General features: G+C 36.8%; 1 protein-coding gene across 1 annotated transcript in view; it reads right to left on the bottom strand.

Annotated features, from left to right (window-relative positions):
- ME1 (malic enzyme 1) overlaps positions 1-23,897 on the bottom strand; it is a 190,018-nt gene that overhangs the window by 101,863 nt on the left and 64,258 nt on the right. Inside the window, exons 4-5 of the mRNA XM_001924333.5 lie at positions 12,841-12,916; positions 9,781-9,942 (exon numbers count right to left, since the gene is read on the bottom strand). Coding sequence (XP_001924368.2) covers positions 9,781-9,942; positions 12,841-12,916 — 238 coding nt within the window. The remainder of the gene's footprint in view (positions 1-9,780; positions 9,943-12,840; positions 12,917-23,897) is intronic.

The raw sequence follows: 23,897 nt of genomic DNA, 5'->3' as shown, positions 1-23,897 counted from the left end.
ATTTACCCTTTTTTAAAAAATTCATAATTGGGCCTTAACAGTAAGTGCATCCTTAGAGATTTGGCAAAAAAAAAAAAAATATAATTATTTTTTATATAATAATTACAGATACCTTAATGCATAATCTTCTAGGTTCTTTTCTTTACATCTATACATGTATGTGATATTATGTGTCCAAATCTAGGACAATATCATAGACTGCTTTATAACTCTTTTTCACATAAGAATATATTGTGAAAATGTTTCATGTCACCTACTAGAAGACCTTTTTAAAAAATTTTATTGGTGTATAGTTGACTTACAGTGTTGTATTAGTTAGAATGCCAATAAGTACATACATATGAACAATTCCTGTCAATATAAATGGATTAAATGCTCCAATTAAAGATATACAGTAGCTGAATAGATTTAAAAAAGAAAGGAAACAAGACTCACCTATATGCCATCTAAAACTCATCTAAATGCCATCTAGAACTGACTCACTACAAAACTAGGGATAGACACGGACTATAGGGAATGGGAAAGGAAAGCAACTTCATGAAAAAGCTGAGGTGGCAACAATTATATAAGGTAAAATAAGACTTTAAAACACCCAGGGATGCAAGGTTCTTCAATATCTGCAAATCCATCAGTGTGATACACCACATTAACAACCTGAAGAATAAAAACCATGTGATCCTCTCAATAGATGCAGAAAAAGCCTTTGACAAAATCCAACACAAATTTCTGATAAAAACCCTTCAGAAAGTGGACATAACGGGAACCTACCTCAACATGATAAAGGCCATATATGACAAACACACAGCGAACATCATTCTCAATGGTGAAAAGCTGAACGAATTCCCGCTGAGATCAGGAACAAGACAAGGATGTCTGCTTTCGCCACTACTCTTCAACATAGTTCTGGGAGTCCTAGCCACAGCAATCAGAGAAGTAAAAGAAATAAAAGGAATCCAGGAGTTCCCGTTGTGGCACAGTGGTTAATGAATCCGACTAGGAACCATGAGGTTGTGGGTTTGATCCCTGCCCTTTCTCAGTGGGTTAACTATCCGGGGTTGCCATGAGCTGTGGAGTAGGTTGCATATGAGGCTCGGATCCCACATTGCTGTGGCTCCAATTAGACCCCTAGCCTGGGAATCTCCATCTGCCACAGAAGCAGCGCTAGAAAAGGCAAAAAAAAAAAAAAAAAAAAAAAAAAAGAAAAAGAAAAAGAAATAAAAGGAATCCAAATTGGAAAGGAAGAAGTAAAACTATCACTATTTGCAGATGACATGATACTATACCTAGAGAATCCTTAAGACTCTACCAGAAAACTGTTAGAGCTCATCCATGAATTCGGCCAAGTCACAGGACACAAAATTAATACACAGAAATCGATGGCATTTCTATACGCTAACAATGAAAGAGCAGAAAAAGAAATTAGGCAAGCAATCCCATTTACCATCACATCCAAAAGAATAAAATACCTAGGAGTAAACCTACCTAAAGAGACAAAAGACCTCTACTCTGAAAACTATAGGACACTGATGAAAGAAATCAAAGATGACACAAACAGATGGAAAGATATACCATGCTCATGGATTGGAAGAGTTAATATTATCAAAATGACTATACTACCTAAGGCAATCTACAGATTCAGTGCAATCCCTATCACATTACCAAGGACATTTTTCACAGAACTCGAACAAAATATTTTAAAGTTTGTTTGGAAGCACAAAAGACCCAGAATAGCCAAAGACATCCTGAAAAAGAAAAACAGAGCTGGAGGGATCAGGCTCCCGGACTTCAGACTACACTACAAAGCAACAATCATCAAAACTGCACAAAGACAGAAATATAGATCAGTGGAACAGGATAGAAAGCCCACCATTAAACCCACGCACCTACAGCCAACTCATCTATGACAAAGGAGGCAAGGATATACAATGGAGAAAGGACAGCTTGTTCAATGAGTGGTGCTGGAAAAACTGGACAGCCACATGGAAAAAAATGAAATGAGAACACTCCCTAACACCATACACAAAAATAAACTCAAAATGGATTAAAGACCTAGATAGAAGACCAGACACTATAAAACTCTTAGAGGAAAACATAGGCCAAACATTCTCTGACAGAAATGACAGCAACATCTTCTCAGATCCACCTCTTAGAGTATTGACAATAAAAACAAAAATAAACAAATGGGACCTAATCAAACTTTAAAGTTTCTGCACAGTAAAGGAAACCCTAAACAACACAAAAAGACAACCCACAGAATGGAAGAAAATCTTTGCAAGTGAATCGACTGACAAGTGATTCATCTCCACAATTTATAAACACCTTCTGCAGCTCCATACCAAAAAAACAAACAACCCCATCCAAAAATGGGCAGAAGATCTAAAGAGACAGTTCTCCAAAGAAGACATATAGATGGCCAAAAAACACATGAAAAGATGTTCAACATCACTCATTATTAGAGAAATGCAAATCAAAACCACGATGAAGTACCACCTTACACCAGCCAGAATGGCCATCATCCAAAAGTCTACAAACAATAAGTGCTGGAGACGGCATGGAGAAAAAGGAACCCTAGTACACTGTTGGTGGGATTGTAAATTGGTGCAACCACTGTGGAAAGCAGTATGGAGATGCCTCAGAAAACTAAACATAAAACTATCATTTGATCCAGCAATCACACTCCTGGGCATCTATCCAGAGAAAACCATGACTCACAAAGACACATGTACTCCGATGTTAACTACAGCACTATTTACAATAGCCAAGACATGGAAACAACCTAAATGTCCATCAACAGAGGAGTGGATCAAGAAGATGTGGTGGATATACACAATGGAATATTACTCAGCCATTAAAATGAACGAAATACCAGCATTTTTAGCAACATGGATGAACCAGGAAACTATCATGCTAAGTGAAGTCAGCCATACAATGAGACACCAACATCAAATGCTTTCACTGACATGTGAAATCTGAAAAAAGGACAGACGGAACTTCTTTGCAGAACAGATGCTGACTCACAGACATTGAAAAACTTATGGTCTCTGGAGGAGACAGTTTGGGGGGTGGGGGGAATGTGCTTGGGTTGTGGGATGGAAATCCTATGAAATCAGATTGTTATGATCATTATACAGATGTGATAAATTCACATTTATCACAGATGTGATAAATTCATTTGAGTAATATAAAAAGAAAAAGGAAAAAAAAGACTTTAAAACAAAGACTGTTACAAAAGATAAAGAAGGACACTATATAATGATAAAAAGAACAATCCAAAATGAAGATGAAACAATTAAAAATATATGACCCAATATAGGGGCTCCTAAATATATAAAACAAGTATTAACAAAATAAAAGGAGAGATTGACAGTAATACAATTATAGTAGGACACTTTAACAGTCCACTTACATCAAAGGAGAGATCTACACAGAAAAGCAAAAAGGAAACATTGGCCTTAAATGACGCATCAGACCAGACAGACTTAGTGGATACATAAAACGTTCCATCCCAAACCAGCAGAATACACATTCTTTTCAAATGCACATTCTCCAAGCTAGATCACATGACAGGCCACAAAACATGCCTTGGTAAATTTAAGAAAATTGAAATCATACCAAGCATCTTTTCTGACCACAATGCTATGAGACTAGAAATCAATTAAAAGAAAAGTACTTGCAAAAAACGCAAATGCAAAGTGGCTAACAGTATGGTATTAAAGAAACAATGGATCACTGAAGAAATCAAAGAGAAAATCAAAAAACATCAGGAGACAACAGAAAACAAAAACATGATGATCCAAAACCTATGGGATGTAGCAAAAGCAGTTCTAAGAGGAAAGTTTATCTCAATACAAGCTTCATTCAGGAAACAAGAAAAATCTCAAACAATCTAATCTGATACATAAAAGAGCTAGAAAAAGAAAGACAAACAAAACCCAAAGTTAGTAGAAGAAAAGAAATCACAGGGAGTTCCCATTGTGGCTCAGCAGTAATGAATCTGACTAGCATCCATGAGGATGTGGGTTAGATCTCTGGCCTTGCTCAGTGGGTTAAGAATCCAGCATTACTGTGAGCTGCGGTGTAGGTCGCAGACACAGCATAGGTCCCATGTTGCTGTGGCTGTGGCATAGGCTGGCAGCGCAGCTCCGATCTGACCCTTAGTCTGGAACTTCCATATGGTGCAGGTGCAGCCCTAAAGAGAAAATGAAAAAAAAAAAAAAAAAAAAAAAAAAAAAAAGGAAAGTAATCATAAAGATCAGCATGGAAATAAATGAAATAGAGACCAAAAAAAAAAAAAAAAAAAGAAAAAAGAAAAAAGAAAAGAAAAGATCATTAGAACTAAGAGACAGTCCTATGAAAAGATAACCAAAACTGATAAACTTTTAGCTAGACTCATTAAGAAAAAAAGGGAGAGGGCCCAAATCAACAAAATCAGAAATGAAACAGAAGTTAATGCCCAACACTCTAGAAATACACAGGACTATAAAAGATTACTGTGAACAACTATAAGCCAATAAAATAAACAACCTAGAAGAAACAGATTCTTAGAAAGGCACAATCTTCCAAGACTGAACCAGGGAGAAATAGAAAATATGAACAGCCCAATCACCAGCAATGAAATTGAAACAGTAATTTAAAAACTCCCAACAGAAAAAAACTCCAGGGCTAAATGGCTCCGCAGGTGAATTCTATCAAGCATTTAGAGACGACTTAACACCAATTCTCCTCAAACTATTCTCATAAACTGCAGAGAAAAGAATGCTTTTGGAAAACTCCTTCCACAAGACCAACATCACCTTGATAGCAAAACCGAGATTTCACAAAAAAAAGAAAATTACAGGGCAATATCACTGATAAACATAGATGCAAAAGTCTCAACAAAATATTAGCAAATCAAATCCCACAATCATTAAAAGGATCATACACCATGGTCGACTGGAATTTATCCAGGGATTCAAGGATTTTAAAATAATTAAATTGCAAATTAATTAATGTGATACACTACATTAACACATTGAAGAATAAAAACCATATGATCATCTCACAAGATGCAGAAAAAGTTCCGACAAAATTCAACATTCTTTTATGATAAAAACTCTCCAGAAAGTGGCACAGGGGAACATATTAAGGCCATCTATGACAACCCACAGCTAACATCATACACAAAGGTGAAAAACTTAAAGTTCCTGTAAGATCAGGAACAATGAAAATATGTCCACTTTCACTACTTTTGCTCAATATAGTTCTAGTCACAGCAACCAAAGAGGAAAAAGGAATAAAATGACTCCAAATTGGAAAGGAAGAAATAAAACTATCACTATTTGTAGATAACATGACAATATACATAGAAAATCCGAAAGACACCACCAGAAAACTACTAGAGCTCATCAATGAATTAGGTAAAGTTGTAGGATATAAAATTAATATACAGAAATCTAGTGCGTTTCCATACACCAACAACAAAAGCTCAAAGAGAAATGAAGGAAACAATCCCATTTACCATAGCACCAAAAAGAATAAAATATCTACAAATAAACAAACCTAAGGAGAAAAAAAGACCTGTACTCATAAAACTGTAAGACACTGATGAAAGAAACTAAAGATAGCACAAAGAGATACAAAGATAAGCTGTGTTCATGGATTAGAAGGCCTAATATTGTTAAAATGGCCATTTACTCAAGGCAGTGTACACGTTCAACGTAATCAATTCCTATCAAAATACCAAGGCATTTTTTCACAAAACGAAAAACAATTTTTTAAAATTTTGTACATAAACACAGAAGACCCCAATATTTGGAGTTCCTGTCGTGGCTCAGTGGAAATGAATCAGACTAGTATCAATGAGGATGCAGGTTCAATCCCTGGTCTCACTCAGTGGGTTAAGGATCTGGCGTTGCTGTGGCTGTGGTGTAGGCCAGTGGCTGCGGTGTAGGCCAGTGGCTACAGCTATAATTCAACCCCCAGTCTGGACTTCCATATGCCATGGCTGTAGCCCTAAAAAGACAAAAAGAAATAGTTAAAAAAAAATTTTTTTTAAATGTAAGATTGGAAACCATAAAACACCTAGAAGAAAATAGGGAAGGAACACTGACATAAATCATAGCAACATTACTTTGAGTCTGTCTCCTACAGCAAAGAAAACAAAAGCAAAAATAAACAAATGGGATCTAACTAATCTTAAATTCTTTTGTACAATAAAGAAAATCAACAAAACAAAAAGCCAACCCACTGAACAGGAGAAAATATTTGCAAATGATATGAGTGATAAGGTGTTATTATCCAAAATATATAAACTGCCAATACAACTCAACATAAAAGAAAAAAAAAACCCAGTTAAAAAAATGAGTAGACATTCCTCTCAAGAGGAAATGCAGATAGATGGTCAACAGGTTCATGACAACATGTTCAGCATCACCGATCACTAGGGAAATGCAAATCAAAACCACAATGCATTAGTAAATGCAAACTATGACATTTAAAATGGATAAACAGGAGTTCCCATTATGGCTCAGTGGTAACGAACTGACTAGTATCCATGAGGATATAGGTTCAATCCCTGGCCTCCATCAGTGGGTTAAGGATCCGGCATTGCCATGAGCGGTGGTGTAGGTCACAGACGTGGCTCGGATCTGGCATTGCTGTGGCTTCGGTGTAGGCCAGCAACTATAGCTCTGATTCAACCCTAGTCTAGGAACTTCCATATGCTGCAGGTGTGGCCCTGAAAAGCAAAAAATAAAATAAAATAAAATAAAATAAAGAATGGATAAGCAATGAGATCCTACTGTATAGCACAAGGAAATATTATTCAGTCTCTTGGGATAGAACACAATGGAATATGAGAAAAAATGTATATATAAATCTGACTGGGTCACTGCTGTGCAATAGAAATTGGCACAACATTACAAATCAACTATGCTTTAATAAAAAATAAAAAAACAAGATATCACTTCATTTTGTCAGAATGGCTATCAAAAACCACCACAATAACAAATATTGGTGAGGATAAGGAGAAAAGGTAACCCTTGTACACTGTCATGGGGTAGTGTACAAGGGTTACCTTTTACACTGGTGTAGTGTAATTGCTGTAGCCACTGTGGTAAACAGTATGGCGGTGTCTCAAAAAACTAAAAACAGAATTACTATATGACCTACAAATTTCACTCCTTGGTATATATGTGAAAAAACTCAAAAATGCTAATTTGAAAAGATACCTGCACCCCAATGTTCACAGCAGCATTATTTACAACTGCCAAGATATGGAACTAAAACAGATGAATATAGATACACACACACACACACACGCACACACAATGGAATACTTCCTAGCCATGAAAAAATAATGGAATTTTACCTTTTGTAGCAAGACAGATGGACTTGGAGGGTACTATGTTAAATGAAATAAGTCTGAGAGAGAAAGACGAATACTGTATGATATCACTTATATATGGAATCTCAAAAATAAACTGATGAATGTAACATAAAAGAAACAGATTCACAGATAGAGAGAATAGACTAGTGGTTACCTGTGCGGAGAGGAAAAAGGTGAGGGACAAGAGAGGGGTAGGAGATTAAATGGTATAAACTTCTATGTATGAAATACATAAATCACAAGGATATATTGAACAACACAGGGAATATGGTCAATATTTTATAAATATAAATGGAATATAACCTTTAAAAATTGTGAAATGGCTTATTATTTTACACCCTAAAACATTGTACACCTAAAACATATAAAATGGTGCATCAGCTATATCTCAAATTTTAAAAAAAGAAAAAAAAACCTATGGTACTCAGCAAAGAGGGAAGTTTATAGCAATACATGCCTACCTCTAGAAACAAAAAAGACCCACAGATAAACTATATAACCTTATACCTAAAGGAGCTACACAAAGAAAAAAGCAAAACCCAAAGTTAGTAGAAGGATAGAAATCATAAAAATCAGAGCAGAAATAAATGAAATAGAGACTAAAAAAAAAAAAAATGGAAAAGATCAACAAAACGGGTTCTTTGAAAAGATAAACAAAATTTGTAACAGCCTTTAGCCAGACTTGCCAAGAAAAAAAGAGAGCAGGCCCAAATCAATGAAATTGGAAAAGAAAGCAAAGCTATAACTGATACCACAGAAATACAAGATATCATAAGAGATTATTGTGAACAATCATATACCAATTAGATGAACTACCTATTAGAAATGGATAAATTCCTAGAAATTTATATCTCTGAAGGCTAATTCAGGAAGGAATACAAAACATGAACAGACTTATTACAAGTAATGAAAAGGAATCAATAGTAAATCAAACTCTCAAAAAAGGAAATCCAAGACCACAAAGCTTCACAGGAAAATTTATAAATCATTTAAGGAAGAGTTAACACTTATCCTTCTCAAACTATTCCAAAAACTTGAAGAGAAAAGAAGCCTTCCAAACTCATTCTATTAGGCCACTATTACCCAGATAGAAAACCTAGACAAAAACGTCATACAAAAAAAGAGACTATCATAGATGAACATAGAAGCAAAAATCCTAAACTAAATATAAGCAGAACAAATTCAACATTAAAAGGATCAAAACACCATGTCAAGTGGGATTTATCCCAGGAATGCAAGTGTGATTCAACAAGTGCAAATCAATGTGATTTGATTTACATTAATTATCTTACATTAATGTGATACAGGACATTAACAAATCAAACAAAAAAAAATCCTATGATCAACTCAACAGATGCTGAAAAGGCTTTTGACAGAATGCAACATCCATTTATGATAAAAACTGTCAACAAAGTGGGTACAGAGAGAACATACCTCAACATGATAAAGATCATATTTGATGATGACATTCTTGACCAAGGTTTGATATCTGGGTTAAACTTTTAAAAAGTCTGTCTTAACTGATGATTATTTTTTGTCTCCATTTCAAACAATTGTACTTTTAATTTCTAGTATCTATCATCCATAACTAATCCAAATATTCGCAATTGAGGATGAACAAAAGTAAGTACTACCTGACATATAACTTTAAGATACTAAAATATTCATACAGGAAAGAGAAATGCTAAATTCCAAATCACCTATCTCCAATTCCATATGGACATTTAGAACAAGATTTCAGACCAATTAAACTTCATAAATTCTCTAGGATTAGTTCCTGCCTAACATAAAAATTATAATTTTTCAAAAGTAACTATGCCATCCTAAAGTAAAACAGATACATATATATGTATATATATATGTATATATACATACACATATATATATATAAAATAATGATATAAGTGGTCATCAAAGGATAATAAAACACACTGAAGAAGCTGGTAAAAGATTAATCCCATTATAGAAAAGGGGGAGGGGAAAGGAAAAGAGAAATAATTTTTTTTTTTAGTAAGAGCTGGAGGTGGATTTGAGGAGAGAAAAAAACCAAAGAGAAAAAAAAAAGATGGGTGTTCCCGTCGTGGCTCAGCAGAAACAAATTTGACTAGCATCCATGATGACACAGGTCTGATCCCTGGCCTCACTCAGTGGGTTAAGGATCTGGCATTGCTGTGAACTGTGGTGTAGGCCACGTACGTGGCTTGGATCCTGTGTTGCTGTGGCTGTGGTGTAGGCTGGCAGCTGCAGCTCTGATTCAGCCCCTAGCCTGGGAACCTCCATATGCCATAGGTGCACCCCTAAAAAGACAAAAAAAAAAAAAAGAATTTCATGAAGTTCCTAAAATAATCTCAAAACATAAGAATCGGTATTACTCTTTAAGGTATATTGCTGTGTTGCAGGCTTAAATTGCTTACCTCATTTTCTGTTCCCACATCCAGGATGACAGGCAGACATTCTTGGGGATTTACCCCTCCACATGCTGTATAGAGTGCCAGTTTACCCACAGGGATGCCCATCCCGTTACAGCCAAGGTCTCCCAGGCCAAGAATACGTTCTCCATCAGTCACCACGACAGCCTGGAAGAAAAAGGCATATCTAATAATAGATGTTTGCAAATCCTGGCACACAGTTCCCAGTCTCTATTTCTGAGGTTAATCCTTATGCAATGCAATAATAAGCTGTCAAAAACATAAACTGAAAATGCATGGAAAGCATTTGGGGGGGTGGAGTTGAATTTCTTTTTTTTAATGTATGCTTTTTTTATTGAGGTATGTTGATTTACAATATTATATAAGTTTCAGGTATACAACAGAGAGATTCACAATTTCTAAAGATGATACATGGGAAAGATTTTATATGGTCACAGGTATGGAAGAGTGGGGAGAAGAAATAAATTTGATGTGTGTATTTTAAATGTATTTTAAGTACATATGTAGATGAGTTTGATTATGGAATAAAGAAGAGAGGGTATACCCACAAAGATTCAAACAACTAAAATAACTCAGGCTTCAATCAAGAGGAGCAAATGGAAAAGTACTGGTAAACAAGAGCTCAAAGTGGGAACAAGTGAAATTTAAAACAGCTCTGAAAGTAGTCACATCCACTTTGGGTACCATTAGAGGAGTGCCCCTCATTGAATTCAGCATAACTGGTGAGTAGTCTCCAATGCTCTCATCTTTAATTTATGTATCCTCCTAATTTCACTACAATGTTGATCCATCCTCTTTAATTCCTTTAACCACTGGATACGGTTTCACCCTTTGAAGTATGCTGAGCACAGCTTGTTACTACTCTCACCAGATAACGTTCCACCAGCCAATGAATTTTGTTCATTTTATATCTTTTCTTTTTTTGGCCATACTCACATCATATGTAAGCTCCTGGGCCAGTGATCAAATCCAAGCCGGAGCTGCAACCTATACCACAGCGGCAGAAATGCTGATCCTTAACCCACTGCCCTGGGCCAGGACTGAACCCGCAACAGAGGCCAGCTGGATCATTACCCCATGGGCCACAGTGGGAAACTCCTGTTTAGTTTATTTCTAATCATCCTGAATATATATGAAGCCTTTGTTTTAATCATGTGGAGATTTTAATTCCAAGTAATTTGTTATTTTTATTGAAATTAATGCATCTATCATCTTTGTGATTTGTGGGCATTATATGAATTTAAGCAAAATCAATCTCGTGATTTATTAAATTTTCTGCAAACTGCTACACTTATACCCCATGGAGCCTTAAAAAAAATATCAGTTATTTGACCCTGGATAAATTGATGAATTAAAGCTTCTGTTTCTTATGCATAAAAATGGGAATTATAAAGGCACCTTTCAGAGTAGCTACATAAAATTAGGAACCAACTCTGTCTCCTCACTACGATACACCAATACCCAGCATATTATTTAGCACAGAGTAAACAATCAATACATATTAGTTAATGGAATAAATCTATAATTCAAAAAAATGAAATCATGATATACAAAGAACTTACCACAGTACCTGGTACATTACAAATTCTCCAAAAAATTATAGGTATTAATACTATTATTATTATAAGGACTAATGTACAGAGTCATAGCATTTTAGAAATAAAGGGGAATTTAGAGTATATTCAGTCTATCCCTCTTATTTTAGAGTTTAAAAGGAAACTGAAGTTCAGAGAGCCTAAATAATTTGCCTAAGGTGATTTACTTTGCTAATGTTAAAGAACCAGAACTTAGGTGTGTCAACTCCCCTGCAGTTATTCCACCATACTATCTTGCAAAATATCTATAAAATATTTTGGAGGCCTTTTCATTTCATTTTCTGTTCACGTATATTATTCATCTCTTAAAGAACTGCCTTAGGAGTTCCCTGGTGTTCTAGTGGTTAGGAGTTGGCACTTTGACCACTGTGCCCCAGGTTCAATCCCAAGTCAGAGAACTGAGATCCTGCTTCAAGCAGCTGCATGCTGCAGCCAAAAGACAAACAAACAAACAAACAAACGAAAAATGCCTTAAAAGTAAATACACTTGAGGAGTTTCTGTTGTGGTGCAGCAGAAACGAATCTGACTAGTATCCATGAGGATGGAGGTTTGATCCCCGGCCTCTCTCAGTGGGTTGGGGATCTGGCGTTGCCATGAGCTGTGATGTAGGTTGCAGACATGACGGATCTGGTTGGCTGTGATGTAAGCTGGCAGCTGAAGCTCTAATTTGACTCTCAGGCTGGGAACTTCCATATGTAGCGGGTGTGGCCCTAAAAAGCAAAAAAAAAAAAAAAAAAAAAAAAAAAAAAAAAATAGTGAATACATTTGAGAGGTGGGTGAAAATTGTTTTTGCATATTCCATAAAGCTGATCTCTGTCAAATTTCCCATTTAATTGGGAAGGGTCAATATGTTAGATGCTCGGGAGAAGACAACTTGATAAATTTGCAATCAGTTCCCACCACCAGCACACACTACTATGTAATCCACCTGTGCCTGCCTTTTCTCATGGAATTACTACATGAATTAATCCAGGTAGAGCATCTCACCCAGAGAGCTACCAAACATCAGATGCTATTGTTATTCTATTTTTATTAGTTCACTCTCAGACAGAAGTCAGGTAGGTACTTCAGGTCACCATGATAAAAGAAATAGGTTAAGAGATTTTTCTGCCTACCTCCCATTCCTCTTAGTGGATGACCAACCACAGAAGATAAGAAAAAGGAGTTTGTTTAAAGAAATTAAAATACCACTTTGACATCTTTTTAACACTTAGCATCTCTCACAATGAATAAACAAATAGTAAGAAACTTGACAGAAATAATGTGGAAACAGTATCTAAACGGTATCAGAATAAAATTAATCCACTATGCAAAAATCAAAGAGACAAACATGAGGTGACAATCACTAGAAAAGTTAGGGAATGCTACCTAGTATCATGAAAAGCATCAGTGTGTTACAGAAGAGGGAAAAGAACCAACGAGTCACAGTGGAAAAATGTAATAACTTACCTTGATGACATCTTCTGGCCATGCATTAAGAACTGAAGCAACATGCCCTCGATCATGGATACTAATAAAGAGACCTCTGACAGGAAAAAAGTCATAATTTTAATTTACTTCAGACTTGTCAAACTATCATGAACATCTTTAAAAATTTCAAATCCATTTAATATGTCTCCATTTTTATCAAACTAATGACAATTACATCCTTAGACAAATAAGGGATGAGAATGTTATAAGGGAAAAATTATTTTAAGCAATATATTGACCACTGTTCATGAGTATTACATATTCTCAAACAGTTTTTAATTAAAAAATCACTATTTTATATGTAGAGAATTTAAACAGCATTATCGTTTCTACTCATAGATTCATCTAAAGTCTTCATTAAATGACACATGTAAAAGCACTTTGAAAAACAGCATGAAGCATTTGTACCCAGGCATTTTCAGTGTTATGTTGCATTATTACATATTCACAGTGTGAAGATGAATCCACATCCTGATGGCTGAAGTGACTAACACATGGTGAGCAGTCCTTTCAGTGTGGACCTTACTTGCAAAACCCTAAAATTGAATTTCCCCCCAGACCTAGTTCCCTTAACAAATTTATGCCTAATCTCTCTATCTGAAATTTTATTCTTTTTCTTATCCCCTCTGACCTCAATCCTGTGCTAACTAAACACCAATCAACCAGTCGGATGACTAAAATTATGTTCCTATAACATCATTAATCATTGATGTACTAAATTTGCTGTTACAGATATCGTTAATAACACACAAACGCAGGTTGTGTCTCCAAGGCAAGATGAGCTAACAGACCCCCAAGGCATGGACCACCTGGCCAGAAAGACATCCTGACTCCCAAAACTATGATTAAGAAATGTCCAGGTATGCATATGCACCATTATATTCATTGCAGCACTATTCACAATAGCTGAGACATGGAAACAACCTAAATGTCCATCAACAGATGAATGGATTAAGAAGATGTGGTATATACACACTATGGAATACTCAGCCACAAAAAAGAACAAAATAATACCATTTGCAGAAATATGGATGGAACTAGAGACTCTCACACTAAGTGAGGTAAATCAGAAAGAGAAAGACAAATACCATATAATATTACTTATATCTGGAATCTAAAATATGGCACAAATAAACTTTTCCACAAAAAAAAAAGAAAATCATGGACATGGAGAACAGACTTGTAGTTGCCAAGAGGGAGGGGAAGGGAGTGGGATGAACTGTGAATCTGGGATTAATAGATGCAAACTATTACATTTGGAATGGATAAGCAATGAGATCCTACTGTATAGCACTGGGAACTATATCTAGTCACTTATGATGGAACATGATGGAGGATAATGTGAGAAAAAAGAATGTATATATGTATGTGTGACTGGGTCACCTTGCTGTACAGAACAAAACTGACAGAACACTGTAAACCAGATATGATGCAAAAAATAAAAATCATTAAAAAAAAAAAAAAAGAACGAAACGTCCAGGTATGGAGCTCCTGTCGTGGCTCAATGGAAACGAATCTGACTACTATTCATGAGGTCACAGGTTCAATCCCTGGCCTCGATCACCAGGTAAGGATCTGGTGTTGCTATGAGCTATGGTATAGGTTGCAGACCTATAACAACAGTATGGAGGTTCGACCCCTAGCCTGGGAACTTCCATATGCCCCAAGTGTGGCCCTAAAAAGCAAAAAACGAAAAAAAAAAAAAAAGAAATGTCCAGTTAGTTATATGCCCTGGAGTGGGGACTGCAGGATCATATGGTAACTCTATCCTTAGTTTTCTGAGGAACCTCCATACTGTTTTCCATAATGGCTACACTAACTTACATTCCCTTTTCTCCACACCCTCTCCAGCATTTATTTATAGATTTTTTAATGATGGCCAATCTGACTGGGATGAGGTAGTACCTCATTAGAGTTTTGTATTTCTCTAATAATTAGTGATATTGAGCATCTTCCTGGGAAAAACTATCATGGAAAGGAATATTTTAAAAAGAATGTATATGTGTGTGTGTGTGTGTATAACTGAGTCACTTTGCTGTACAGCAGAAATTAGCCCAACACTGTAAATCGACTGTACTCAAAAAAATAAAGAAATGTCACAAAACATGATTGACCACAGCCTCTTTGTTCTTCCCCTTTAAAAACACCCCAACTCAAAGACCAAGCTTGTTTTCCATTCCCCTGCTTAGCACCCTGCAATAAACCCTTACTTTGCTACAAACTCCCTCTGGCAGAGTTCAGCTTTCTGCACCCCAGCACACAAGCCTTTTGCTTAGTTTCTCTTGATTCTTTGATTTGTGCTTATTTTTTTGCAACTCTGTTATCTAGACTCTCAGCTGAAGTTTTTAACCCTGCTTTCCTATTGCCCCTCATTTCCCATGAAAGCTTAACAAGTTTTAAAACGAAAAATTTTAAAAGTGTCAATGTCTTAACCTCACTTAAAAGTTTTGCTTCATTGTTGTAAATTATGACTTAAATGCAGAGAACCACATGCAAGAGAAGTACAGCTTAAACATTTTTTGACGGCAACCACCCTTCTCTTTTTCAAGCGTAACCCTACACAGACTTGTGTATTCTTATTGCCTGCATATCTTTACCTCCCATTCTCTCTTCAAGCTCTTAATTAGGTTTTTCCCCTTCACTTTTCCATAAAGACAACTCTTCCCAAAAGTCACTGGTGACAGACATCTGACTAAAGTCAGAGGTCAACTCTAACTCTTATCCTACTTGACTTCGACGTGACATTCCCAATGAAGTCTCTCAAACTTCTGTCTTCAACTGAAACCACTCCCTGGAGCTACAAACTGCAAATCTAACTACATACCTTAGTCCTCTCATCATTCAGGCCTAAATTCCTCAGACAGGCCTTCTCCCACGACAGTAATCTGAGTACCTCCACCCTAACATTTCTATCATCCTCATAACACTTGCAAGTACCTCAAATCATCTTAATTATTTTCTCATATGTCTGTGGTCTGTCTCGTCCCTGCCCCCACCCCTCAAGACACATACACGCACGAAGCAGCAAGTTCCCTTAGGAGAGAGACGCTACTTTGCTCACATTTGTAAGCCTGATGCATGTAAGTGTGCTGACACATAGCAGATGTCCAAAGGCATGTACTGACTTCAGTGCTGAAAAAAATAAGGCTTCTTTATTCGAAAAATTAAAAAAAAATTTAGGTACAGAAAACATGAAATAAACCCAGACTTAAATTGACTTATTAAGTAACCAAAAATTATATTATGACAGTAAGTCATAATGACTGTCTGACTCAACAAAAACATTAATTTACCAAGTTGGTACTAAATTGTATCCTTTCCTGTGTCCCTTTTTTTTTTTTTTTTTTGCTGTTGCATATGAATTAATTTTGTTTCTCCAAAATGATTAGGAGCTCTTTGTAAGTTATGTATTTCTTTTGGATCCCTGTCATAACCAACTATGTAATCAACGAGATCTCAATAAATAACTGTCAAATGTAAGTGAAATATATCTGGACTTTTTAAAGAAGGCAATTTTGTTGAATTATCTAAGATGTTCTTGGCAATATACCATTAAATAATGTTCCTTGGGAACTTGTTAGTTAGCCAAGGCTTTCCAAGTAACATTGGTCTCAGGAAATAGAATCATTTTTTTTCAATAAGAGGGATAATGAATATACTAAAATTTGCATCAATTAATGCCAAAGATTATTATACAAATACATGAGTACAACTTCAGTGGGAGAACCATTTGGCCATCTATAATCTCTTGCATTGAGCAATGATTCATTGCAGCAAAAATGCTTACTCTTGGAGAGAGCTCAATAAATGAAGAACCTATAATGTTCCACTAAACCCAAGAATTTTGATAGAATAATTTGTAAAACTTCCTGGAACGTCCCTTTAATCAGAAGTCTAATGAAATATCCCAAAGTATTTCATCATAGAAATGACTCATACTTTCTGGTATAGAATTAGATATGAAATAGTAATCCTAAACATATATATATATATATATATGTGTATATATATACATATACATACATATACATTTAAATGAAAAGTTTAGACAAGAAAATCATTTATCAATGTCATTTTTAAATGAATGGAATTACAATCAACCCCTTTTCTTGGCCGATGTTCTTATTGATCAATCTCTTTAAAATATTTAATTTTTATTCAAAGTACGCCAAACACGCCAATTAAAATACTCATACTTCTGTGTCTATTTCATGTTAGAACTGAAAAAATTTTAAAATGTGGATCATTTTCTTAAACACAGTTCAAACTTTTCCCATAACCTCTAACATTGTATATACACCACTCTCAAAAGAGATTTGTTAGATAATATTCATATTCCATGTTGTCTCATATAACATCCCTAATGAAATTTAGCTCATATCAAAATAGATTTCATTTCCTAACATGCAACTTTCTATTGTAAGCATACTTGTATTTTCTTACGGAAATGGGTTCATAGCTCTGCTCCTGACCCAGTGGGGTGCAATCATTCTACAGCTTTCAATAATAATCCTCTCTTGCAGAAGCTGAAGAAAAGGAGACTTTGTGTTTTTCACTAAAGGGAACACCAGAAGCTAACCTACAGTTGAGCTATGCCAGCAGGTCTGAACTGATGAGTAAAGACGTACTATAGAAAGCTACCTTCAGGTAAAATGTATGGCTAACCATCACGAGAGACCTCAGACAAAGATGTAGGTTAAAAGTCACGTGGCTAGAGTTGAAAGAAGTAGAAGAGATTACTAAGGACAAAGAAGAGAACGTCAAGGGGAAAATATTACAAATTAGTATCCACAGCAGAAGAACAGGATGACTGAGAAGCATCCTTGAGGGGGAAAAAAAAAAAAAAAACCTAAGAATTTGTGTGTACATATACATATACTTTTTACATGTAGGGTGTGTGTATATATACACATACAGACACTCATATGTATTTGATATATTTATTCATTTCTACAACTGTTTTGAAAACCCTATATTCACGCTATTACTGATTCCAACATCATCACAGGGTATATTCTAGGGTTCTCCTCTCAGTTTTCATATCTGTAACAACTTTCTCCTACAGTGAGAAACCGAGCTCCTATAACAGTTAATAAATGTATTCACTTGATCGGTCTTCTTGTATGAAACCAATCCTGGCCGCTCCCATTTATTTCTCTGAGGTTCCCATCTCTGGGACAGGTGACCTCTTTGCCTGGCGCTTGGACCACCCTCTTATTCGGGTCCTCCCTTCACCTGGCTTGGCTCTCACACCTCAGTGTGGCTGCCCTCCTGTGCAGGTGTTCTTGACCCTGCCCGGGTTCCAACAACCCATGCTGGGTCCCCAACCCTTTCAATTATAGATAGAAGGAGCATGAAGCAGAAAGAGGGTGCAGCCTGGCTGTTGCTGTTCTCTCTGAGGAATATGAAAAAAATTGGACATGTAAGAAGAACCTATAATTATCCATGGCTACTGGAGAAATACCAACCTAGATCTCATCTTTACAGATGGAGGATTTTTATCCTTTTGTTTATCACACTTGTAGAAATTAGTGTCCTAACTTCTTATCTTTCACTTTTCTTTTGTGCTTTTTCCATTTATATACAGTCAATGAAGTTGATTTTTCTCCTTTCAGATTTTTTACATTTCCTTTAAGACTACAGAGTCCTTCCTCATCGATCATGTTTTTATATTTTAATTTTTTTTCTAGGTTTGACCCAGTTCTTTAATTCTATCTAAAATTTCGGTGTTAGCATTTCCTGGTGGCCTAGAGGTTAAAGATCTGGCATTTTCACTGCTGTGGCTCAGGTCACTGCTGTGCTTTGGGTTTGATCCCTGGCTGGGGAACTTCTGCATGCCTCAAGGGTGGCCAAAAAAGAAAAAGAAAAAGAAAAAACAAGAAATTCCAGTGTCATCTGTGATGTAAGGACACAGTCATACTTTTCCAAATGACATACCCATATCATACCACATTTCTGGTATAACTACACTTTGACCTCATTAATGTCTTCTGTCTTTTGGTACCTTTTATTTTTTCCCTTCAAATGATCAGTCTATCCTGATTGAACTTCCTATTTTATTTGGCTAGATTTTCTCTGTTCAGCCAAGCATTCTTAACTCCCTTGACTTTTGCTTTCCACCATACCCATGTAGAAAACCTGCAAATCTAAATCAATCCATCTGCCTTCTCTTTTCTTCAAGCCCTAGAGCAGAATGATGCTTGAAACAGGCACTCAATTGGGAATGTCAGATCCATTAAAACCTCATGGCCTCTCCAGGGTCAGCTAGGTTCTCACAATGCAACAGGACCCCCTCAAGGACCTTCCACTGGTTACTATGAGTGTCCACAAGAACTATTTCCTTTTCCCCCAGACCCATTCCCACTCCTCTACACACTTGTCAGTTTCATACACTATATATATATATATATTTGGCTGCACTCGCAACATATGAAAATTCCTAGGCCAGGGATTGAATTTGAGCTGCATCTGTGACCTATGCCAAAGCCTCAGCACTATTGGATAGTTAACCCACTGTGCCAGGCCAGGGATAGAATCCATACCTCTGCAGCGACCCAAGCCACTGCTAAGGCAATGCTGGGTCCTTAACCTGCTGCCACAGCAGGAACTCCTCAAATAAGATTTTTTTAATCAGAAGACAAAACAAAGATTTTTTTAAGCTTCCAGCTATCCACCTACCAACTTCCTTCCATTACTCACTATTCATTGGCAACTAAAGCATCAGGATCACTGTCGTCGAGCCCCGTCTGTCACTCTCTGCCCACTTCCTGGCCCACTTCACAGGCTCCTCTTTCTGCTTAACCCTTAAATGCTGGCATCCCCATGCTCAGAAATGGTTCTCTTTTTTACTCTCAAGCACAGTGAAGGCCTAGGGACCCTGCTTGGCTCCCACACTTTGACTCATTTTCGAGGTTCACTTTGCCTTAGCCTCTGCTAAATATCTGATCCTTTGGCTTTATCTCCCATTTTTGGTCCCTTCCTTGCTCTTGGCATTTGCTTAACTACTTCGGGCTGAGAACTATCCGGTTTCCAGTTCTGGATGGTCTTTAAAGGATTCATTTAGGCATCTCTCCAATACATTCTGCTCCTCGTCACTACTAGGCTAGTTCCTAATTGCTTATCAGAGACAGTGCAAGTGTTACCTCCCCCTGGAAATATTTCCTGACCAACATTCAAGCGGGGCTGGAATGTCTCTGTAATCCCATTGGCCCTCGCTGCTTTTCTGTAACAAAACACTTATCATGTTGTCATATAATTTTTCACTTTCTTACATGTCTATGTTTTTAGATTATGAACCCTTGAAGTCAGTAATTCTTCATTTCTTACAGAAAAAAGAGAAGAGGAAAGGGAGTAAGGAAATAAGGCAAAAGGAAGATAGTTCAGATATAATTATGGCACTAGCTAACTCGATGGTGGCTGAAACAGTATAGGAAAAATTGGGCTGAAGAACACTCAGGTGCTATGTGGTCAATGTCTATAATACTGGGGGGTCTTCTGAAGATGACAAGGCCAAATGGGGGGTCTTCTGAAGATGACAAGGCCAAGAACACACAGAAGGAATAAAAATTTATGGCAAAAGCCCCAGGAAAAGTATAGCAGAACCAGAGCCAACACCCAGTTCCAAGACTTGCAGCACTTGGGGCTAAGAGAGCGGCAATTTCAATCTTAGTGTTAACATAGGGGCAACATATTTTAGGGACAGCAAAGGACCTAAGAAATAATGAGCAGCCACTAAGGAAAACAGTATGGAGGTTCCTAAAAAACTACAAATAGAGTTGCAGAGTTCCCTTGTGGCCTAGTGACTAAAGATCTAGCATTGTCACTACAGCAGCCTAGGTTGCTGACATGGCACAGGTTCCATCCCTGGCCTGAGAACATCTACATGCCATAAGAGAAGCCAAAAATACATAAGTAAAAATAGATTTGCCATAGGATCCAGCAAACCCATTCTGGGCATATACCCACACAAAACTCTCATTTGAAAAGATACATGTGCCCCTATGTTCATAGCAGCACTACTGGTAATAGCTAAGACATGGAGGCAACCTAAGTGCCATCAACAGAGGAATGGGTAAAGTAGATGGGATATATATATATATATACACACACACACAGACACATACACACACACAGATATATACTACGCAGCCAAAAAAAGAATGAAATGGTACCATTTGCAGCAACACAGTTGGACCTAGAGATTATCACAGTAAGCAAAATAAGTCAGAAAGAGAAAGACAAACATCATATGATATCACTTATATGTGGAATCTAAAATATGACACAAATGAACATATCTATGAAACAGAAACACTCACAGACATTGAGAACAGACTTATGGTTGAGAAGGGGGAGAAGGATGGGAGAGGGAAGAATTGGGAGTTGAGGATTAGCAGATGCAAACTGGTATGTATAGGATAGATAAACAACAAAAAACCTACTATACATCACAGGGAACTATATTCAGTATCCTCTGATAAACCATAACACAAAAGAATATGAAAAAGAACATATACAAGTATAACTTACTCACTTTGCTGTACGGAAGAAATGAACACAACCTTGTAAATCAACTAAATAAAATAAAAATTAAAAAAAAAAGAAATAATGAGAGAACCAACTGACAACTTCAGAACCACTAGGTCTGAGGAAGAATCACGAATTAAAAAAGATCACATGTATGTATAACTGTGTCACCATGTTGTACAGTAGAAAAAAAAGTAATGTATTGGGGAAATAAAAAAAAAAGAAAAGAAAAGATCACTTGTATGTGTAACTGGGTCACCATGCTGTACAGCAGAAAAAAAAATAATGTACTGGGGAAAGAAAAAAAAAAAGATCACATCAGTTTCAAAAGGTGCTTTAAATGTTTCAGGCCTCATTCTGATTTAGCTTAGATATACAACTAGGATGAGTCAAGGCCTGTAGGTGGTGGGGGGAACCAGCAGAAGATGCAAGGGCCCCTGGAAGGTGACATTCCTGTGACTGAAAACCAATTCTATTACAGACGTAACAAACTTTTTAATTGAGGCCAGAAGAGAAAGGTAGATTTCCAGTTTCCTCTGGTTACCTTTCAAAAGTGGGTGGTTATTTTGTTTTGTTTCACATAACATCCTGCTATCGACAACATGCGTGACATTTTTCTTTGTGCAACTACTTGATTTTGCTCTGCAATGGTGATCTTGTGAATTCATTTTGTTTATTGCAGATCATGTTTAAAGCTTTACTTACAGTTTCAATTCTCCCGAGGAGTGAAAATTGGGAAACCATCTTGGGACCATCTTAGGAATCTGCCCATCATGCTAACTTTCCCATCTTCCTGGTGCTTACAGCCTGAATCATCCCTAGGACTGAGCATGATGGATTTTACTCCGATTAGGTGATGTTAGAGAGCAGACTGGCCTGCAGATAGGAAGCTTGGGGTAGGCCTGTACCCGTTAAAGGCGGAGAATTTCTCCAGCTGGTCACAGAAGGAAAAGTCAGAGGTTCAGAGTGAGAGGCTCCAAGCACTGCTGTCAACATAGGGGATGCTAGGTGGCAAAGAATAAGGGCTGCTTCTAGCAGCTGAGAGCAGTCCCCAGGTGACAGCCAGCAAGGAAATAAGGACGTCAGTCCTACAACCTCAAGGAACTGAATTCTGCTAACAAGAGGAAGCTTGAGAACTGATTTTTCTCTAAGCCTCCAGATGAGTACTCAGTCTGGTCGACCCTGTGATATTAGCCTTGTGATACCCTAAACATAGACCCAACCACATCATGGCAGATTTCTGACCTTCAGAACTGTGAGCTAATGAACAGATGTAGTCTTAAGCAGCCAGGTTTGTATTAATTTGTTACACAGCCATACAGCACTGATACAAATACTCTGTATATTAAAAAGTAAAGTTCAGATGCTCACTCCATCATTTATCACATATTCATATTTATCTTATAAAAGATATGACACAGTGCTGGACTCCAGGGAAAATACAAGAAGATCATTCATGTATCCCTGAATAGCTCTGTTGTCACTTCTGTGACCCAATTACCAATGCATAGCATTATTTAACAGAGATGGCTGTAGTTTCCAGAAATCAAAAGTGATTCCTAAGACTGGCAATATTCTTCCAAATGGTCATAACATGCAAGCTATTACAATTCCATTTTTAGAATTCCACAAGGAAGCAAAGGCATATTCTCTTAAAAGAATACAGACATAATATGTAATGTCCCAAGATACTAAGTGAGAAAACATGAACATTTGGACAGAACAAAGAACCATATGCTTGAAAAAAAGAATTCCTTTTTTTTCTGCTTAGTTTAGTAATAACAACTGCATTATTATAACTTACTGTTCATCTAATCTAACTCTATATTATGGATATCTGAAGAAATATTTAAGGCCATCAGTGGGGAATGAATAAATAACTGCCTTGAGGAGGGGGTGAGGGAAATGGGAATAAGAATGGAAGCAAAAGTGGACTCAGGTTATTGCTAATTAAAAAAAAATCAAATGTGATACAATGTTAACAAATGTCAATTCTGGATGATGGATATACATGGGTATTTGTACTGAGTCTTTGTAATTTTGACTTTTTTTCAAAACATGATTTTCTTTCACATCTTTAAGAGAAAAGTGAGGTAAAAGCAAATACATGTCTCTTTGAGCAGAAGGAAGATAAGTGATTTTTTTCAACCTTGGACAGCTACTTAGTGGCAGAGGTAGAACAAGAACTCTGCTCTGTGACACCTAGAGAAGTGTTCATTCCATCTGACAATAAGAGGTAAATGCCTTCTAACCACTAGAATAAGGGGCATCACCAACTATTTGAGTCCACGGTCAGCTGACCAGTGAGAGCAGATGAGGCAGAACACAGGTGACCAGGCCATGGGCAGTCAGGGTTTTCTATCCACAGGTAAGAGGTCTGGGTGTCAATGTGAATCCAAATAGCTCAACATACATCAGGATGAAAGAAAAAAGCTATGGACTAGTGATCAAAGCAGGAGCGTAGGATGGGGGAAGTCAGTCAACTAACTGTCTAACAAGAAGGTCTGAGC

This window comes from Sus scrofa, chromosome 1 (genome assembly GCF_000003025.6).
Source record: "Sus scrofa isolate TJ Tabasco breed Duroc chromosome 1, Sscrofa11.1, whole genome shotgun sequence".
Taxonomy (NCBI): Eukaryota; Metazoa; Chordata; class Mammalia; order Artiodactyla; family Suidae; genus Sus; species Sus scrofa.
The sequence above is the reverse complement of the archived record's forward strand: the minus strand, read 5'-3'. Positions and strand labels throughout refer to the sequence as shown.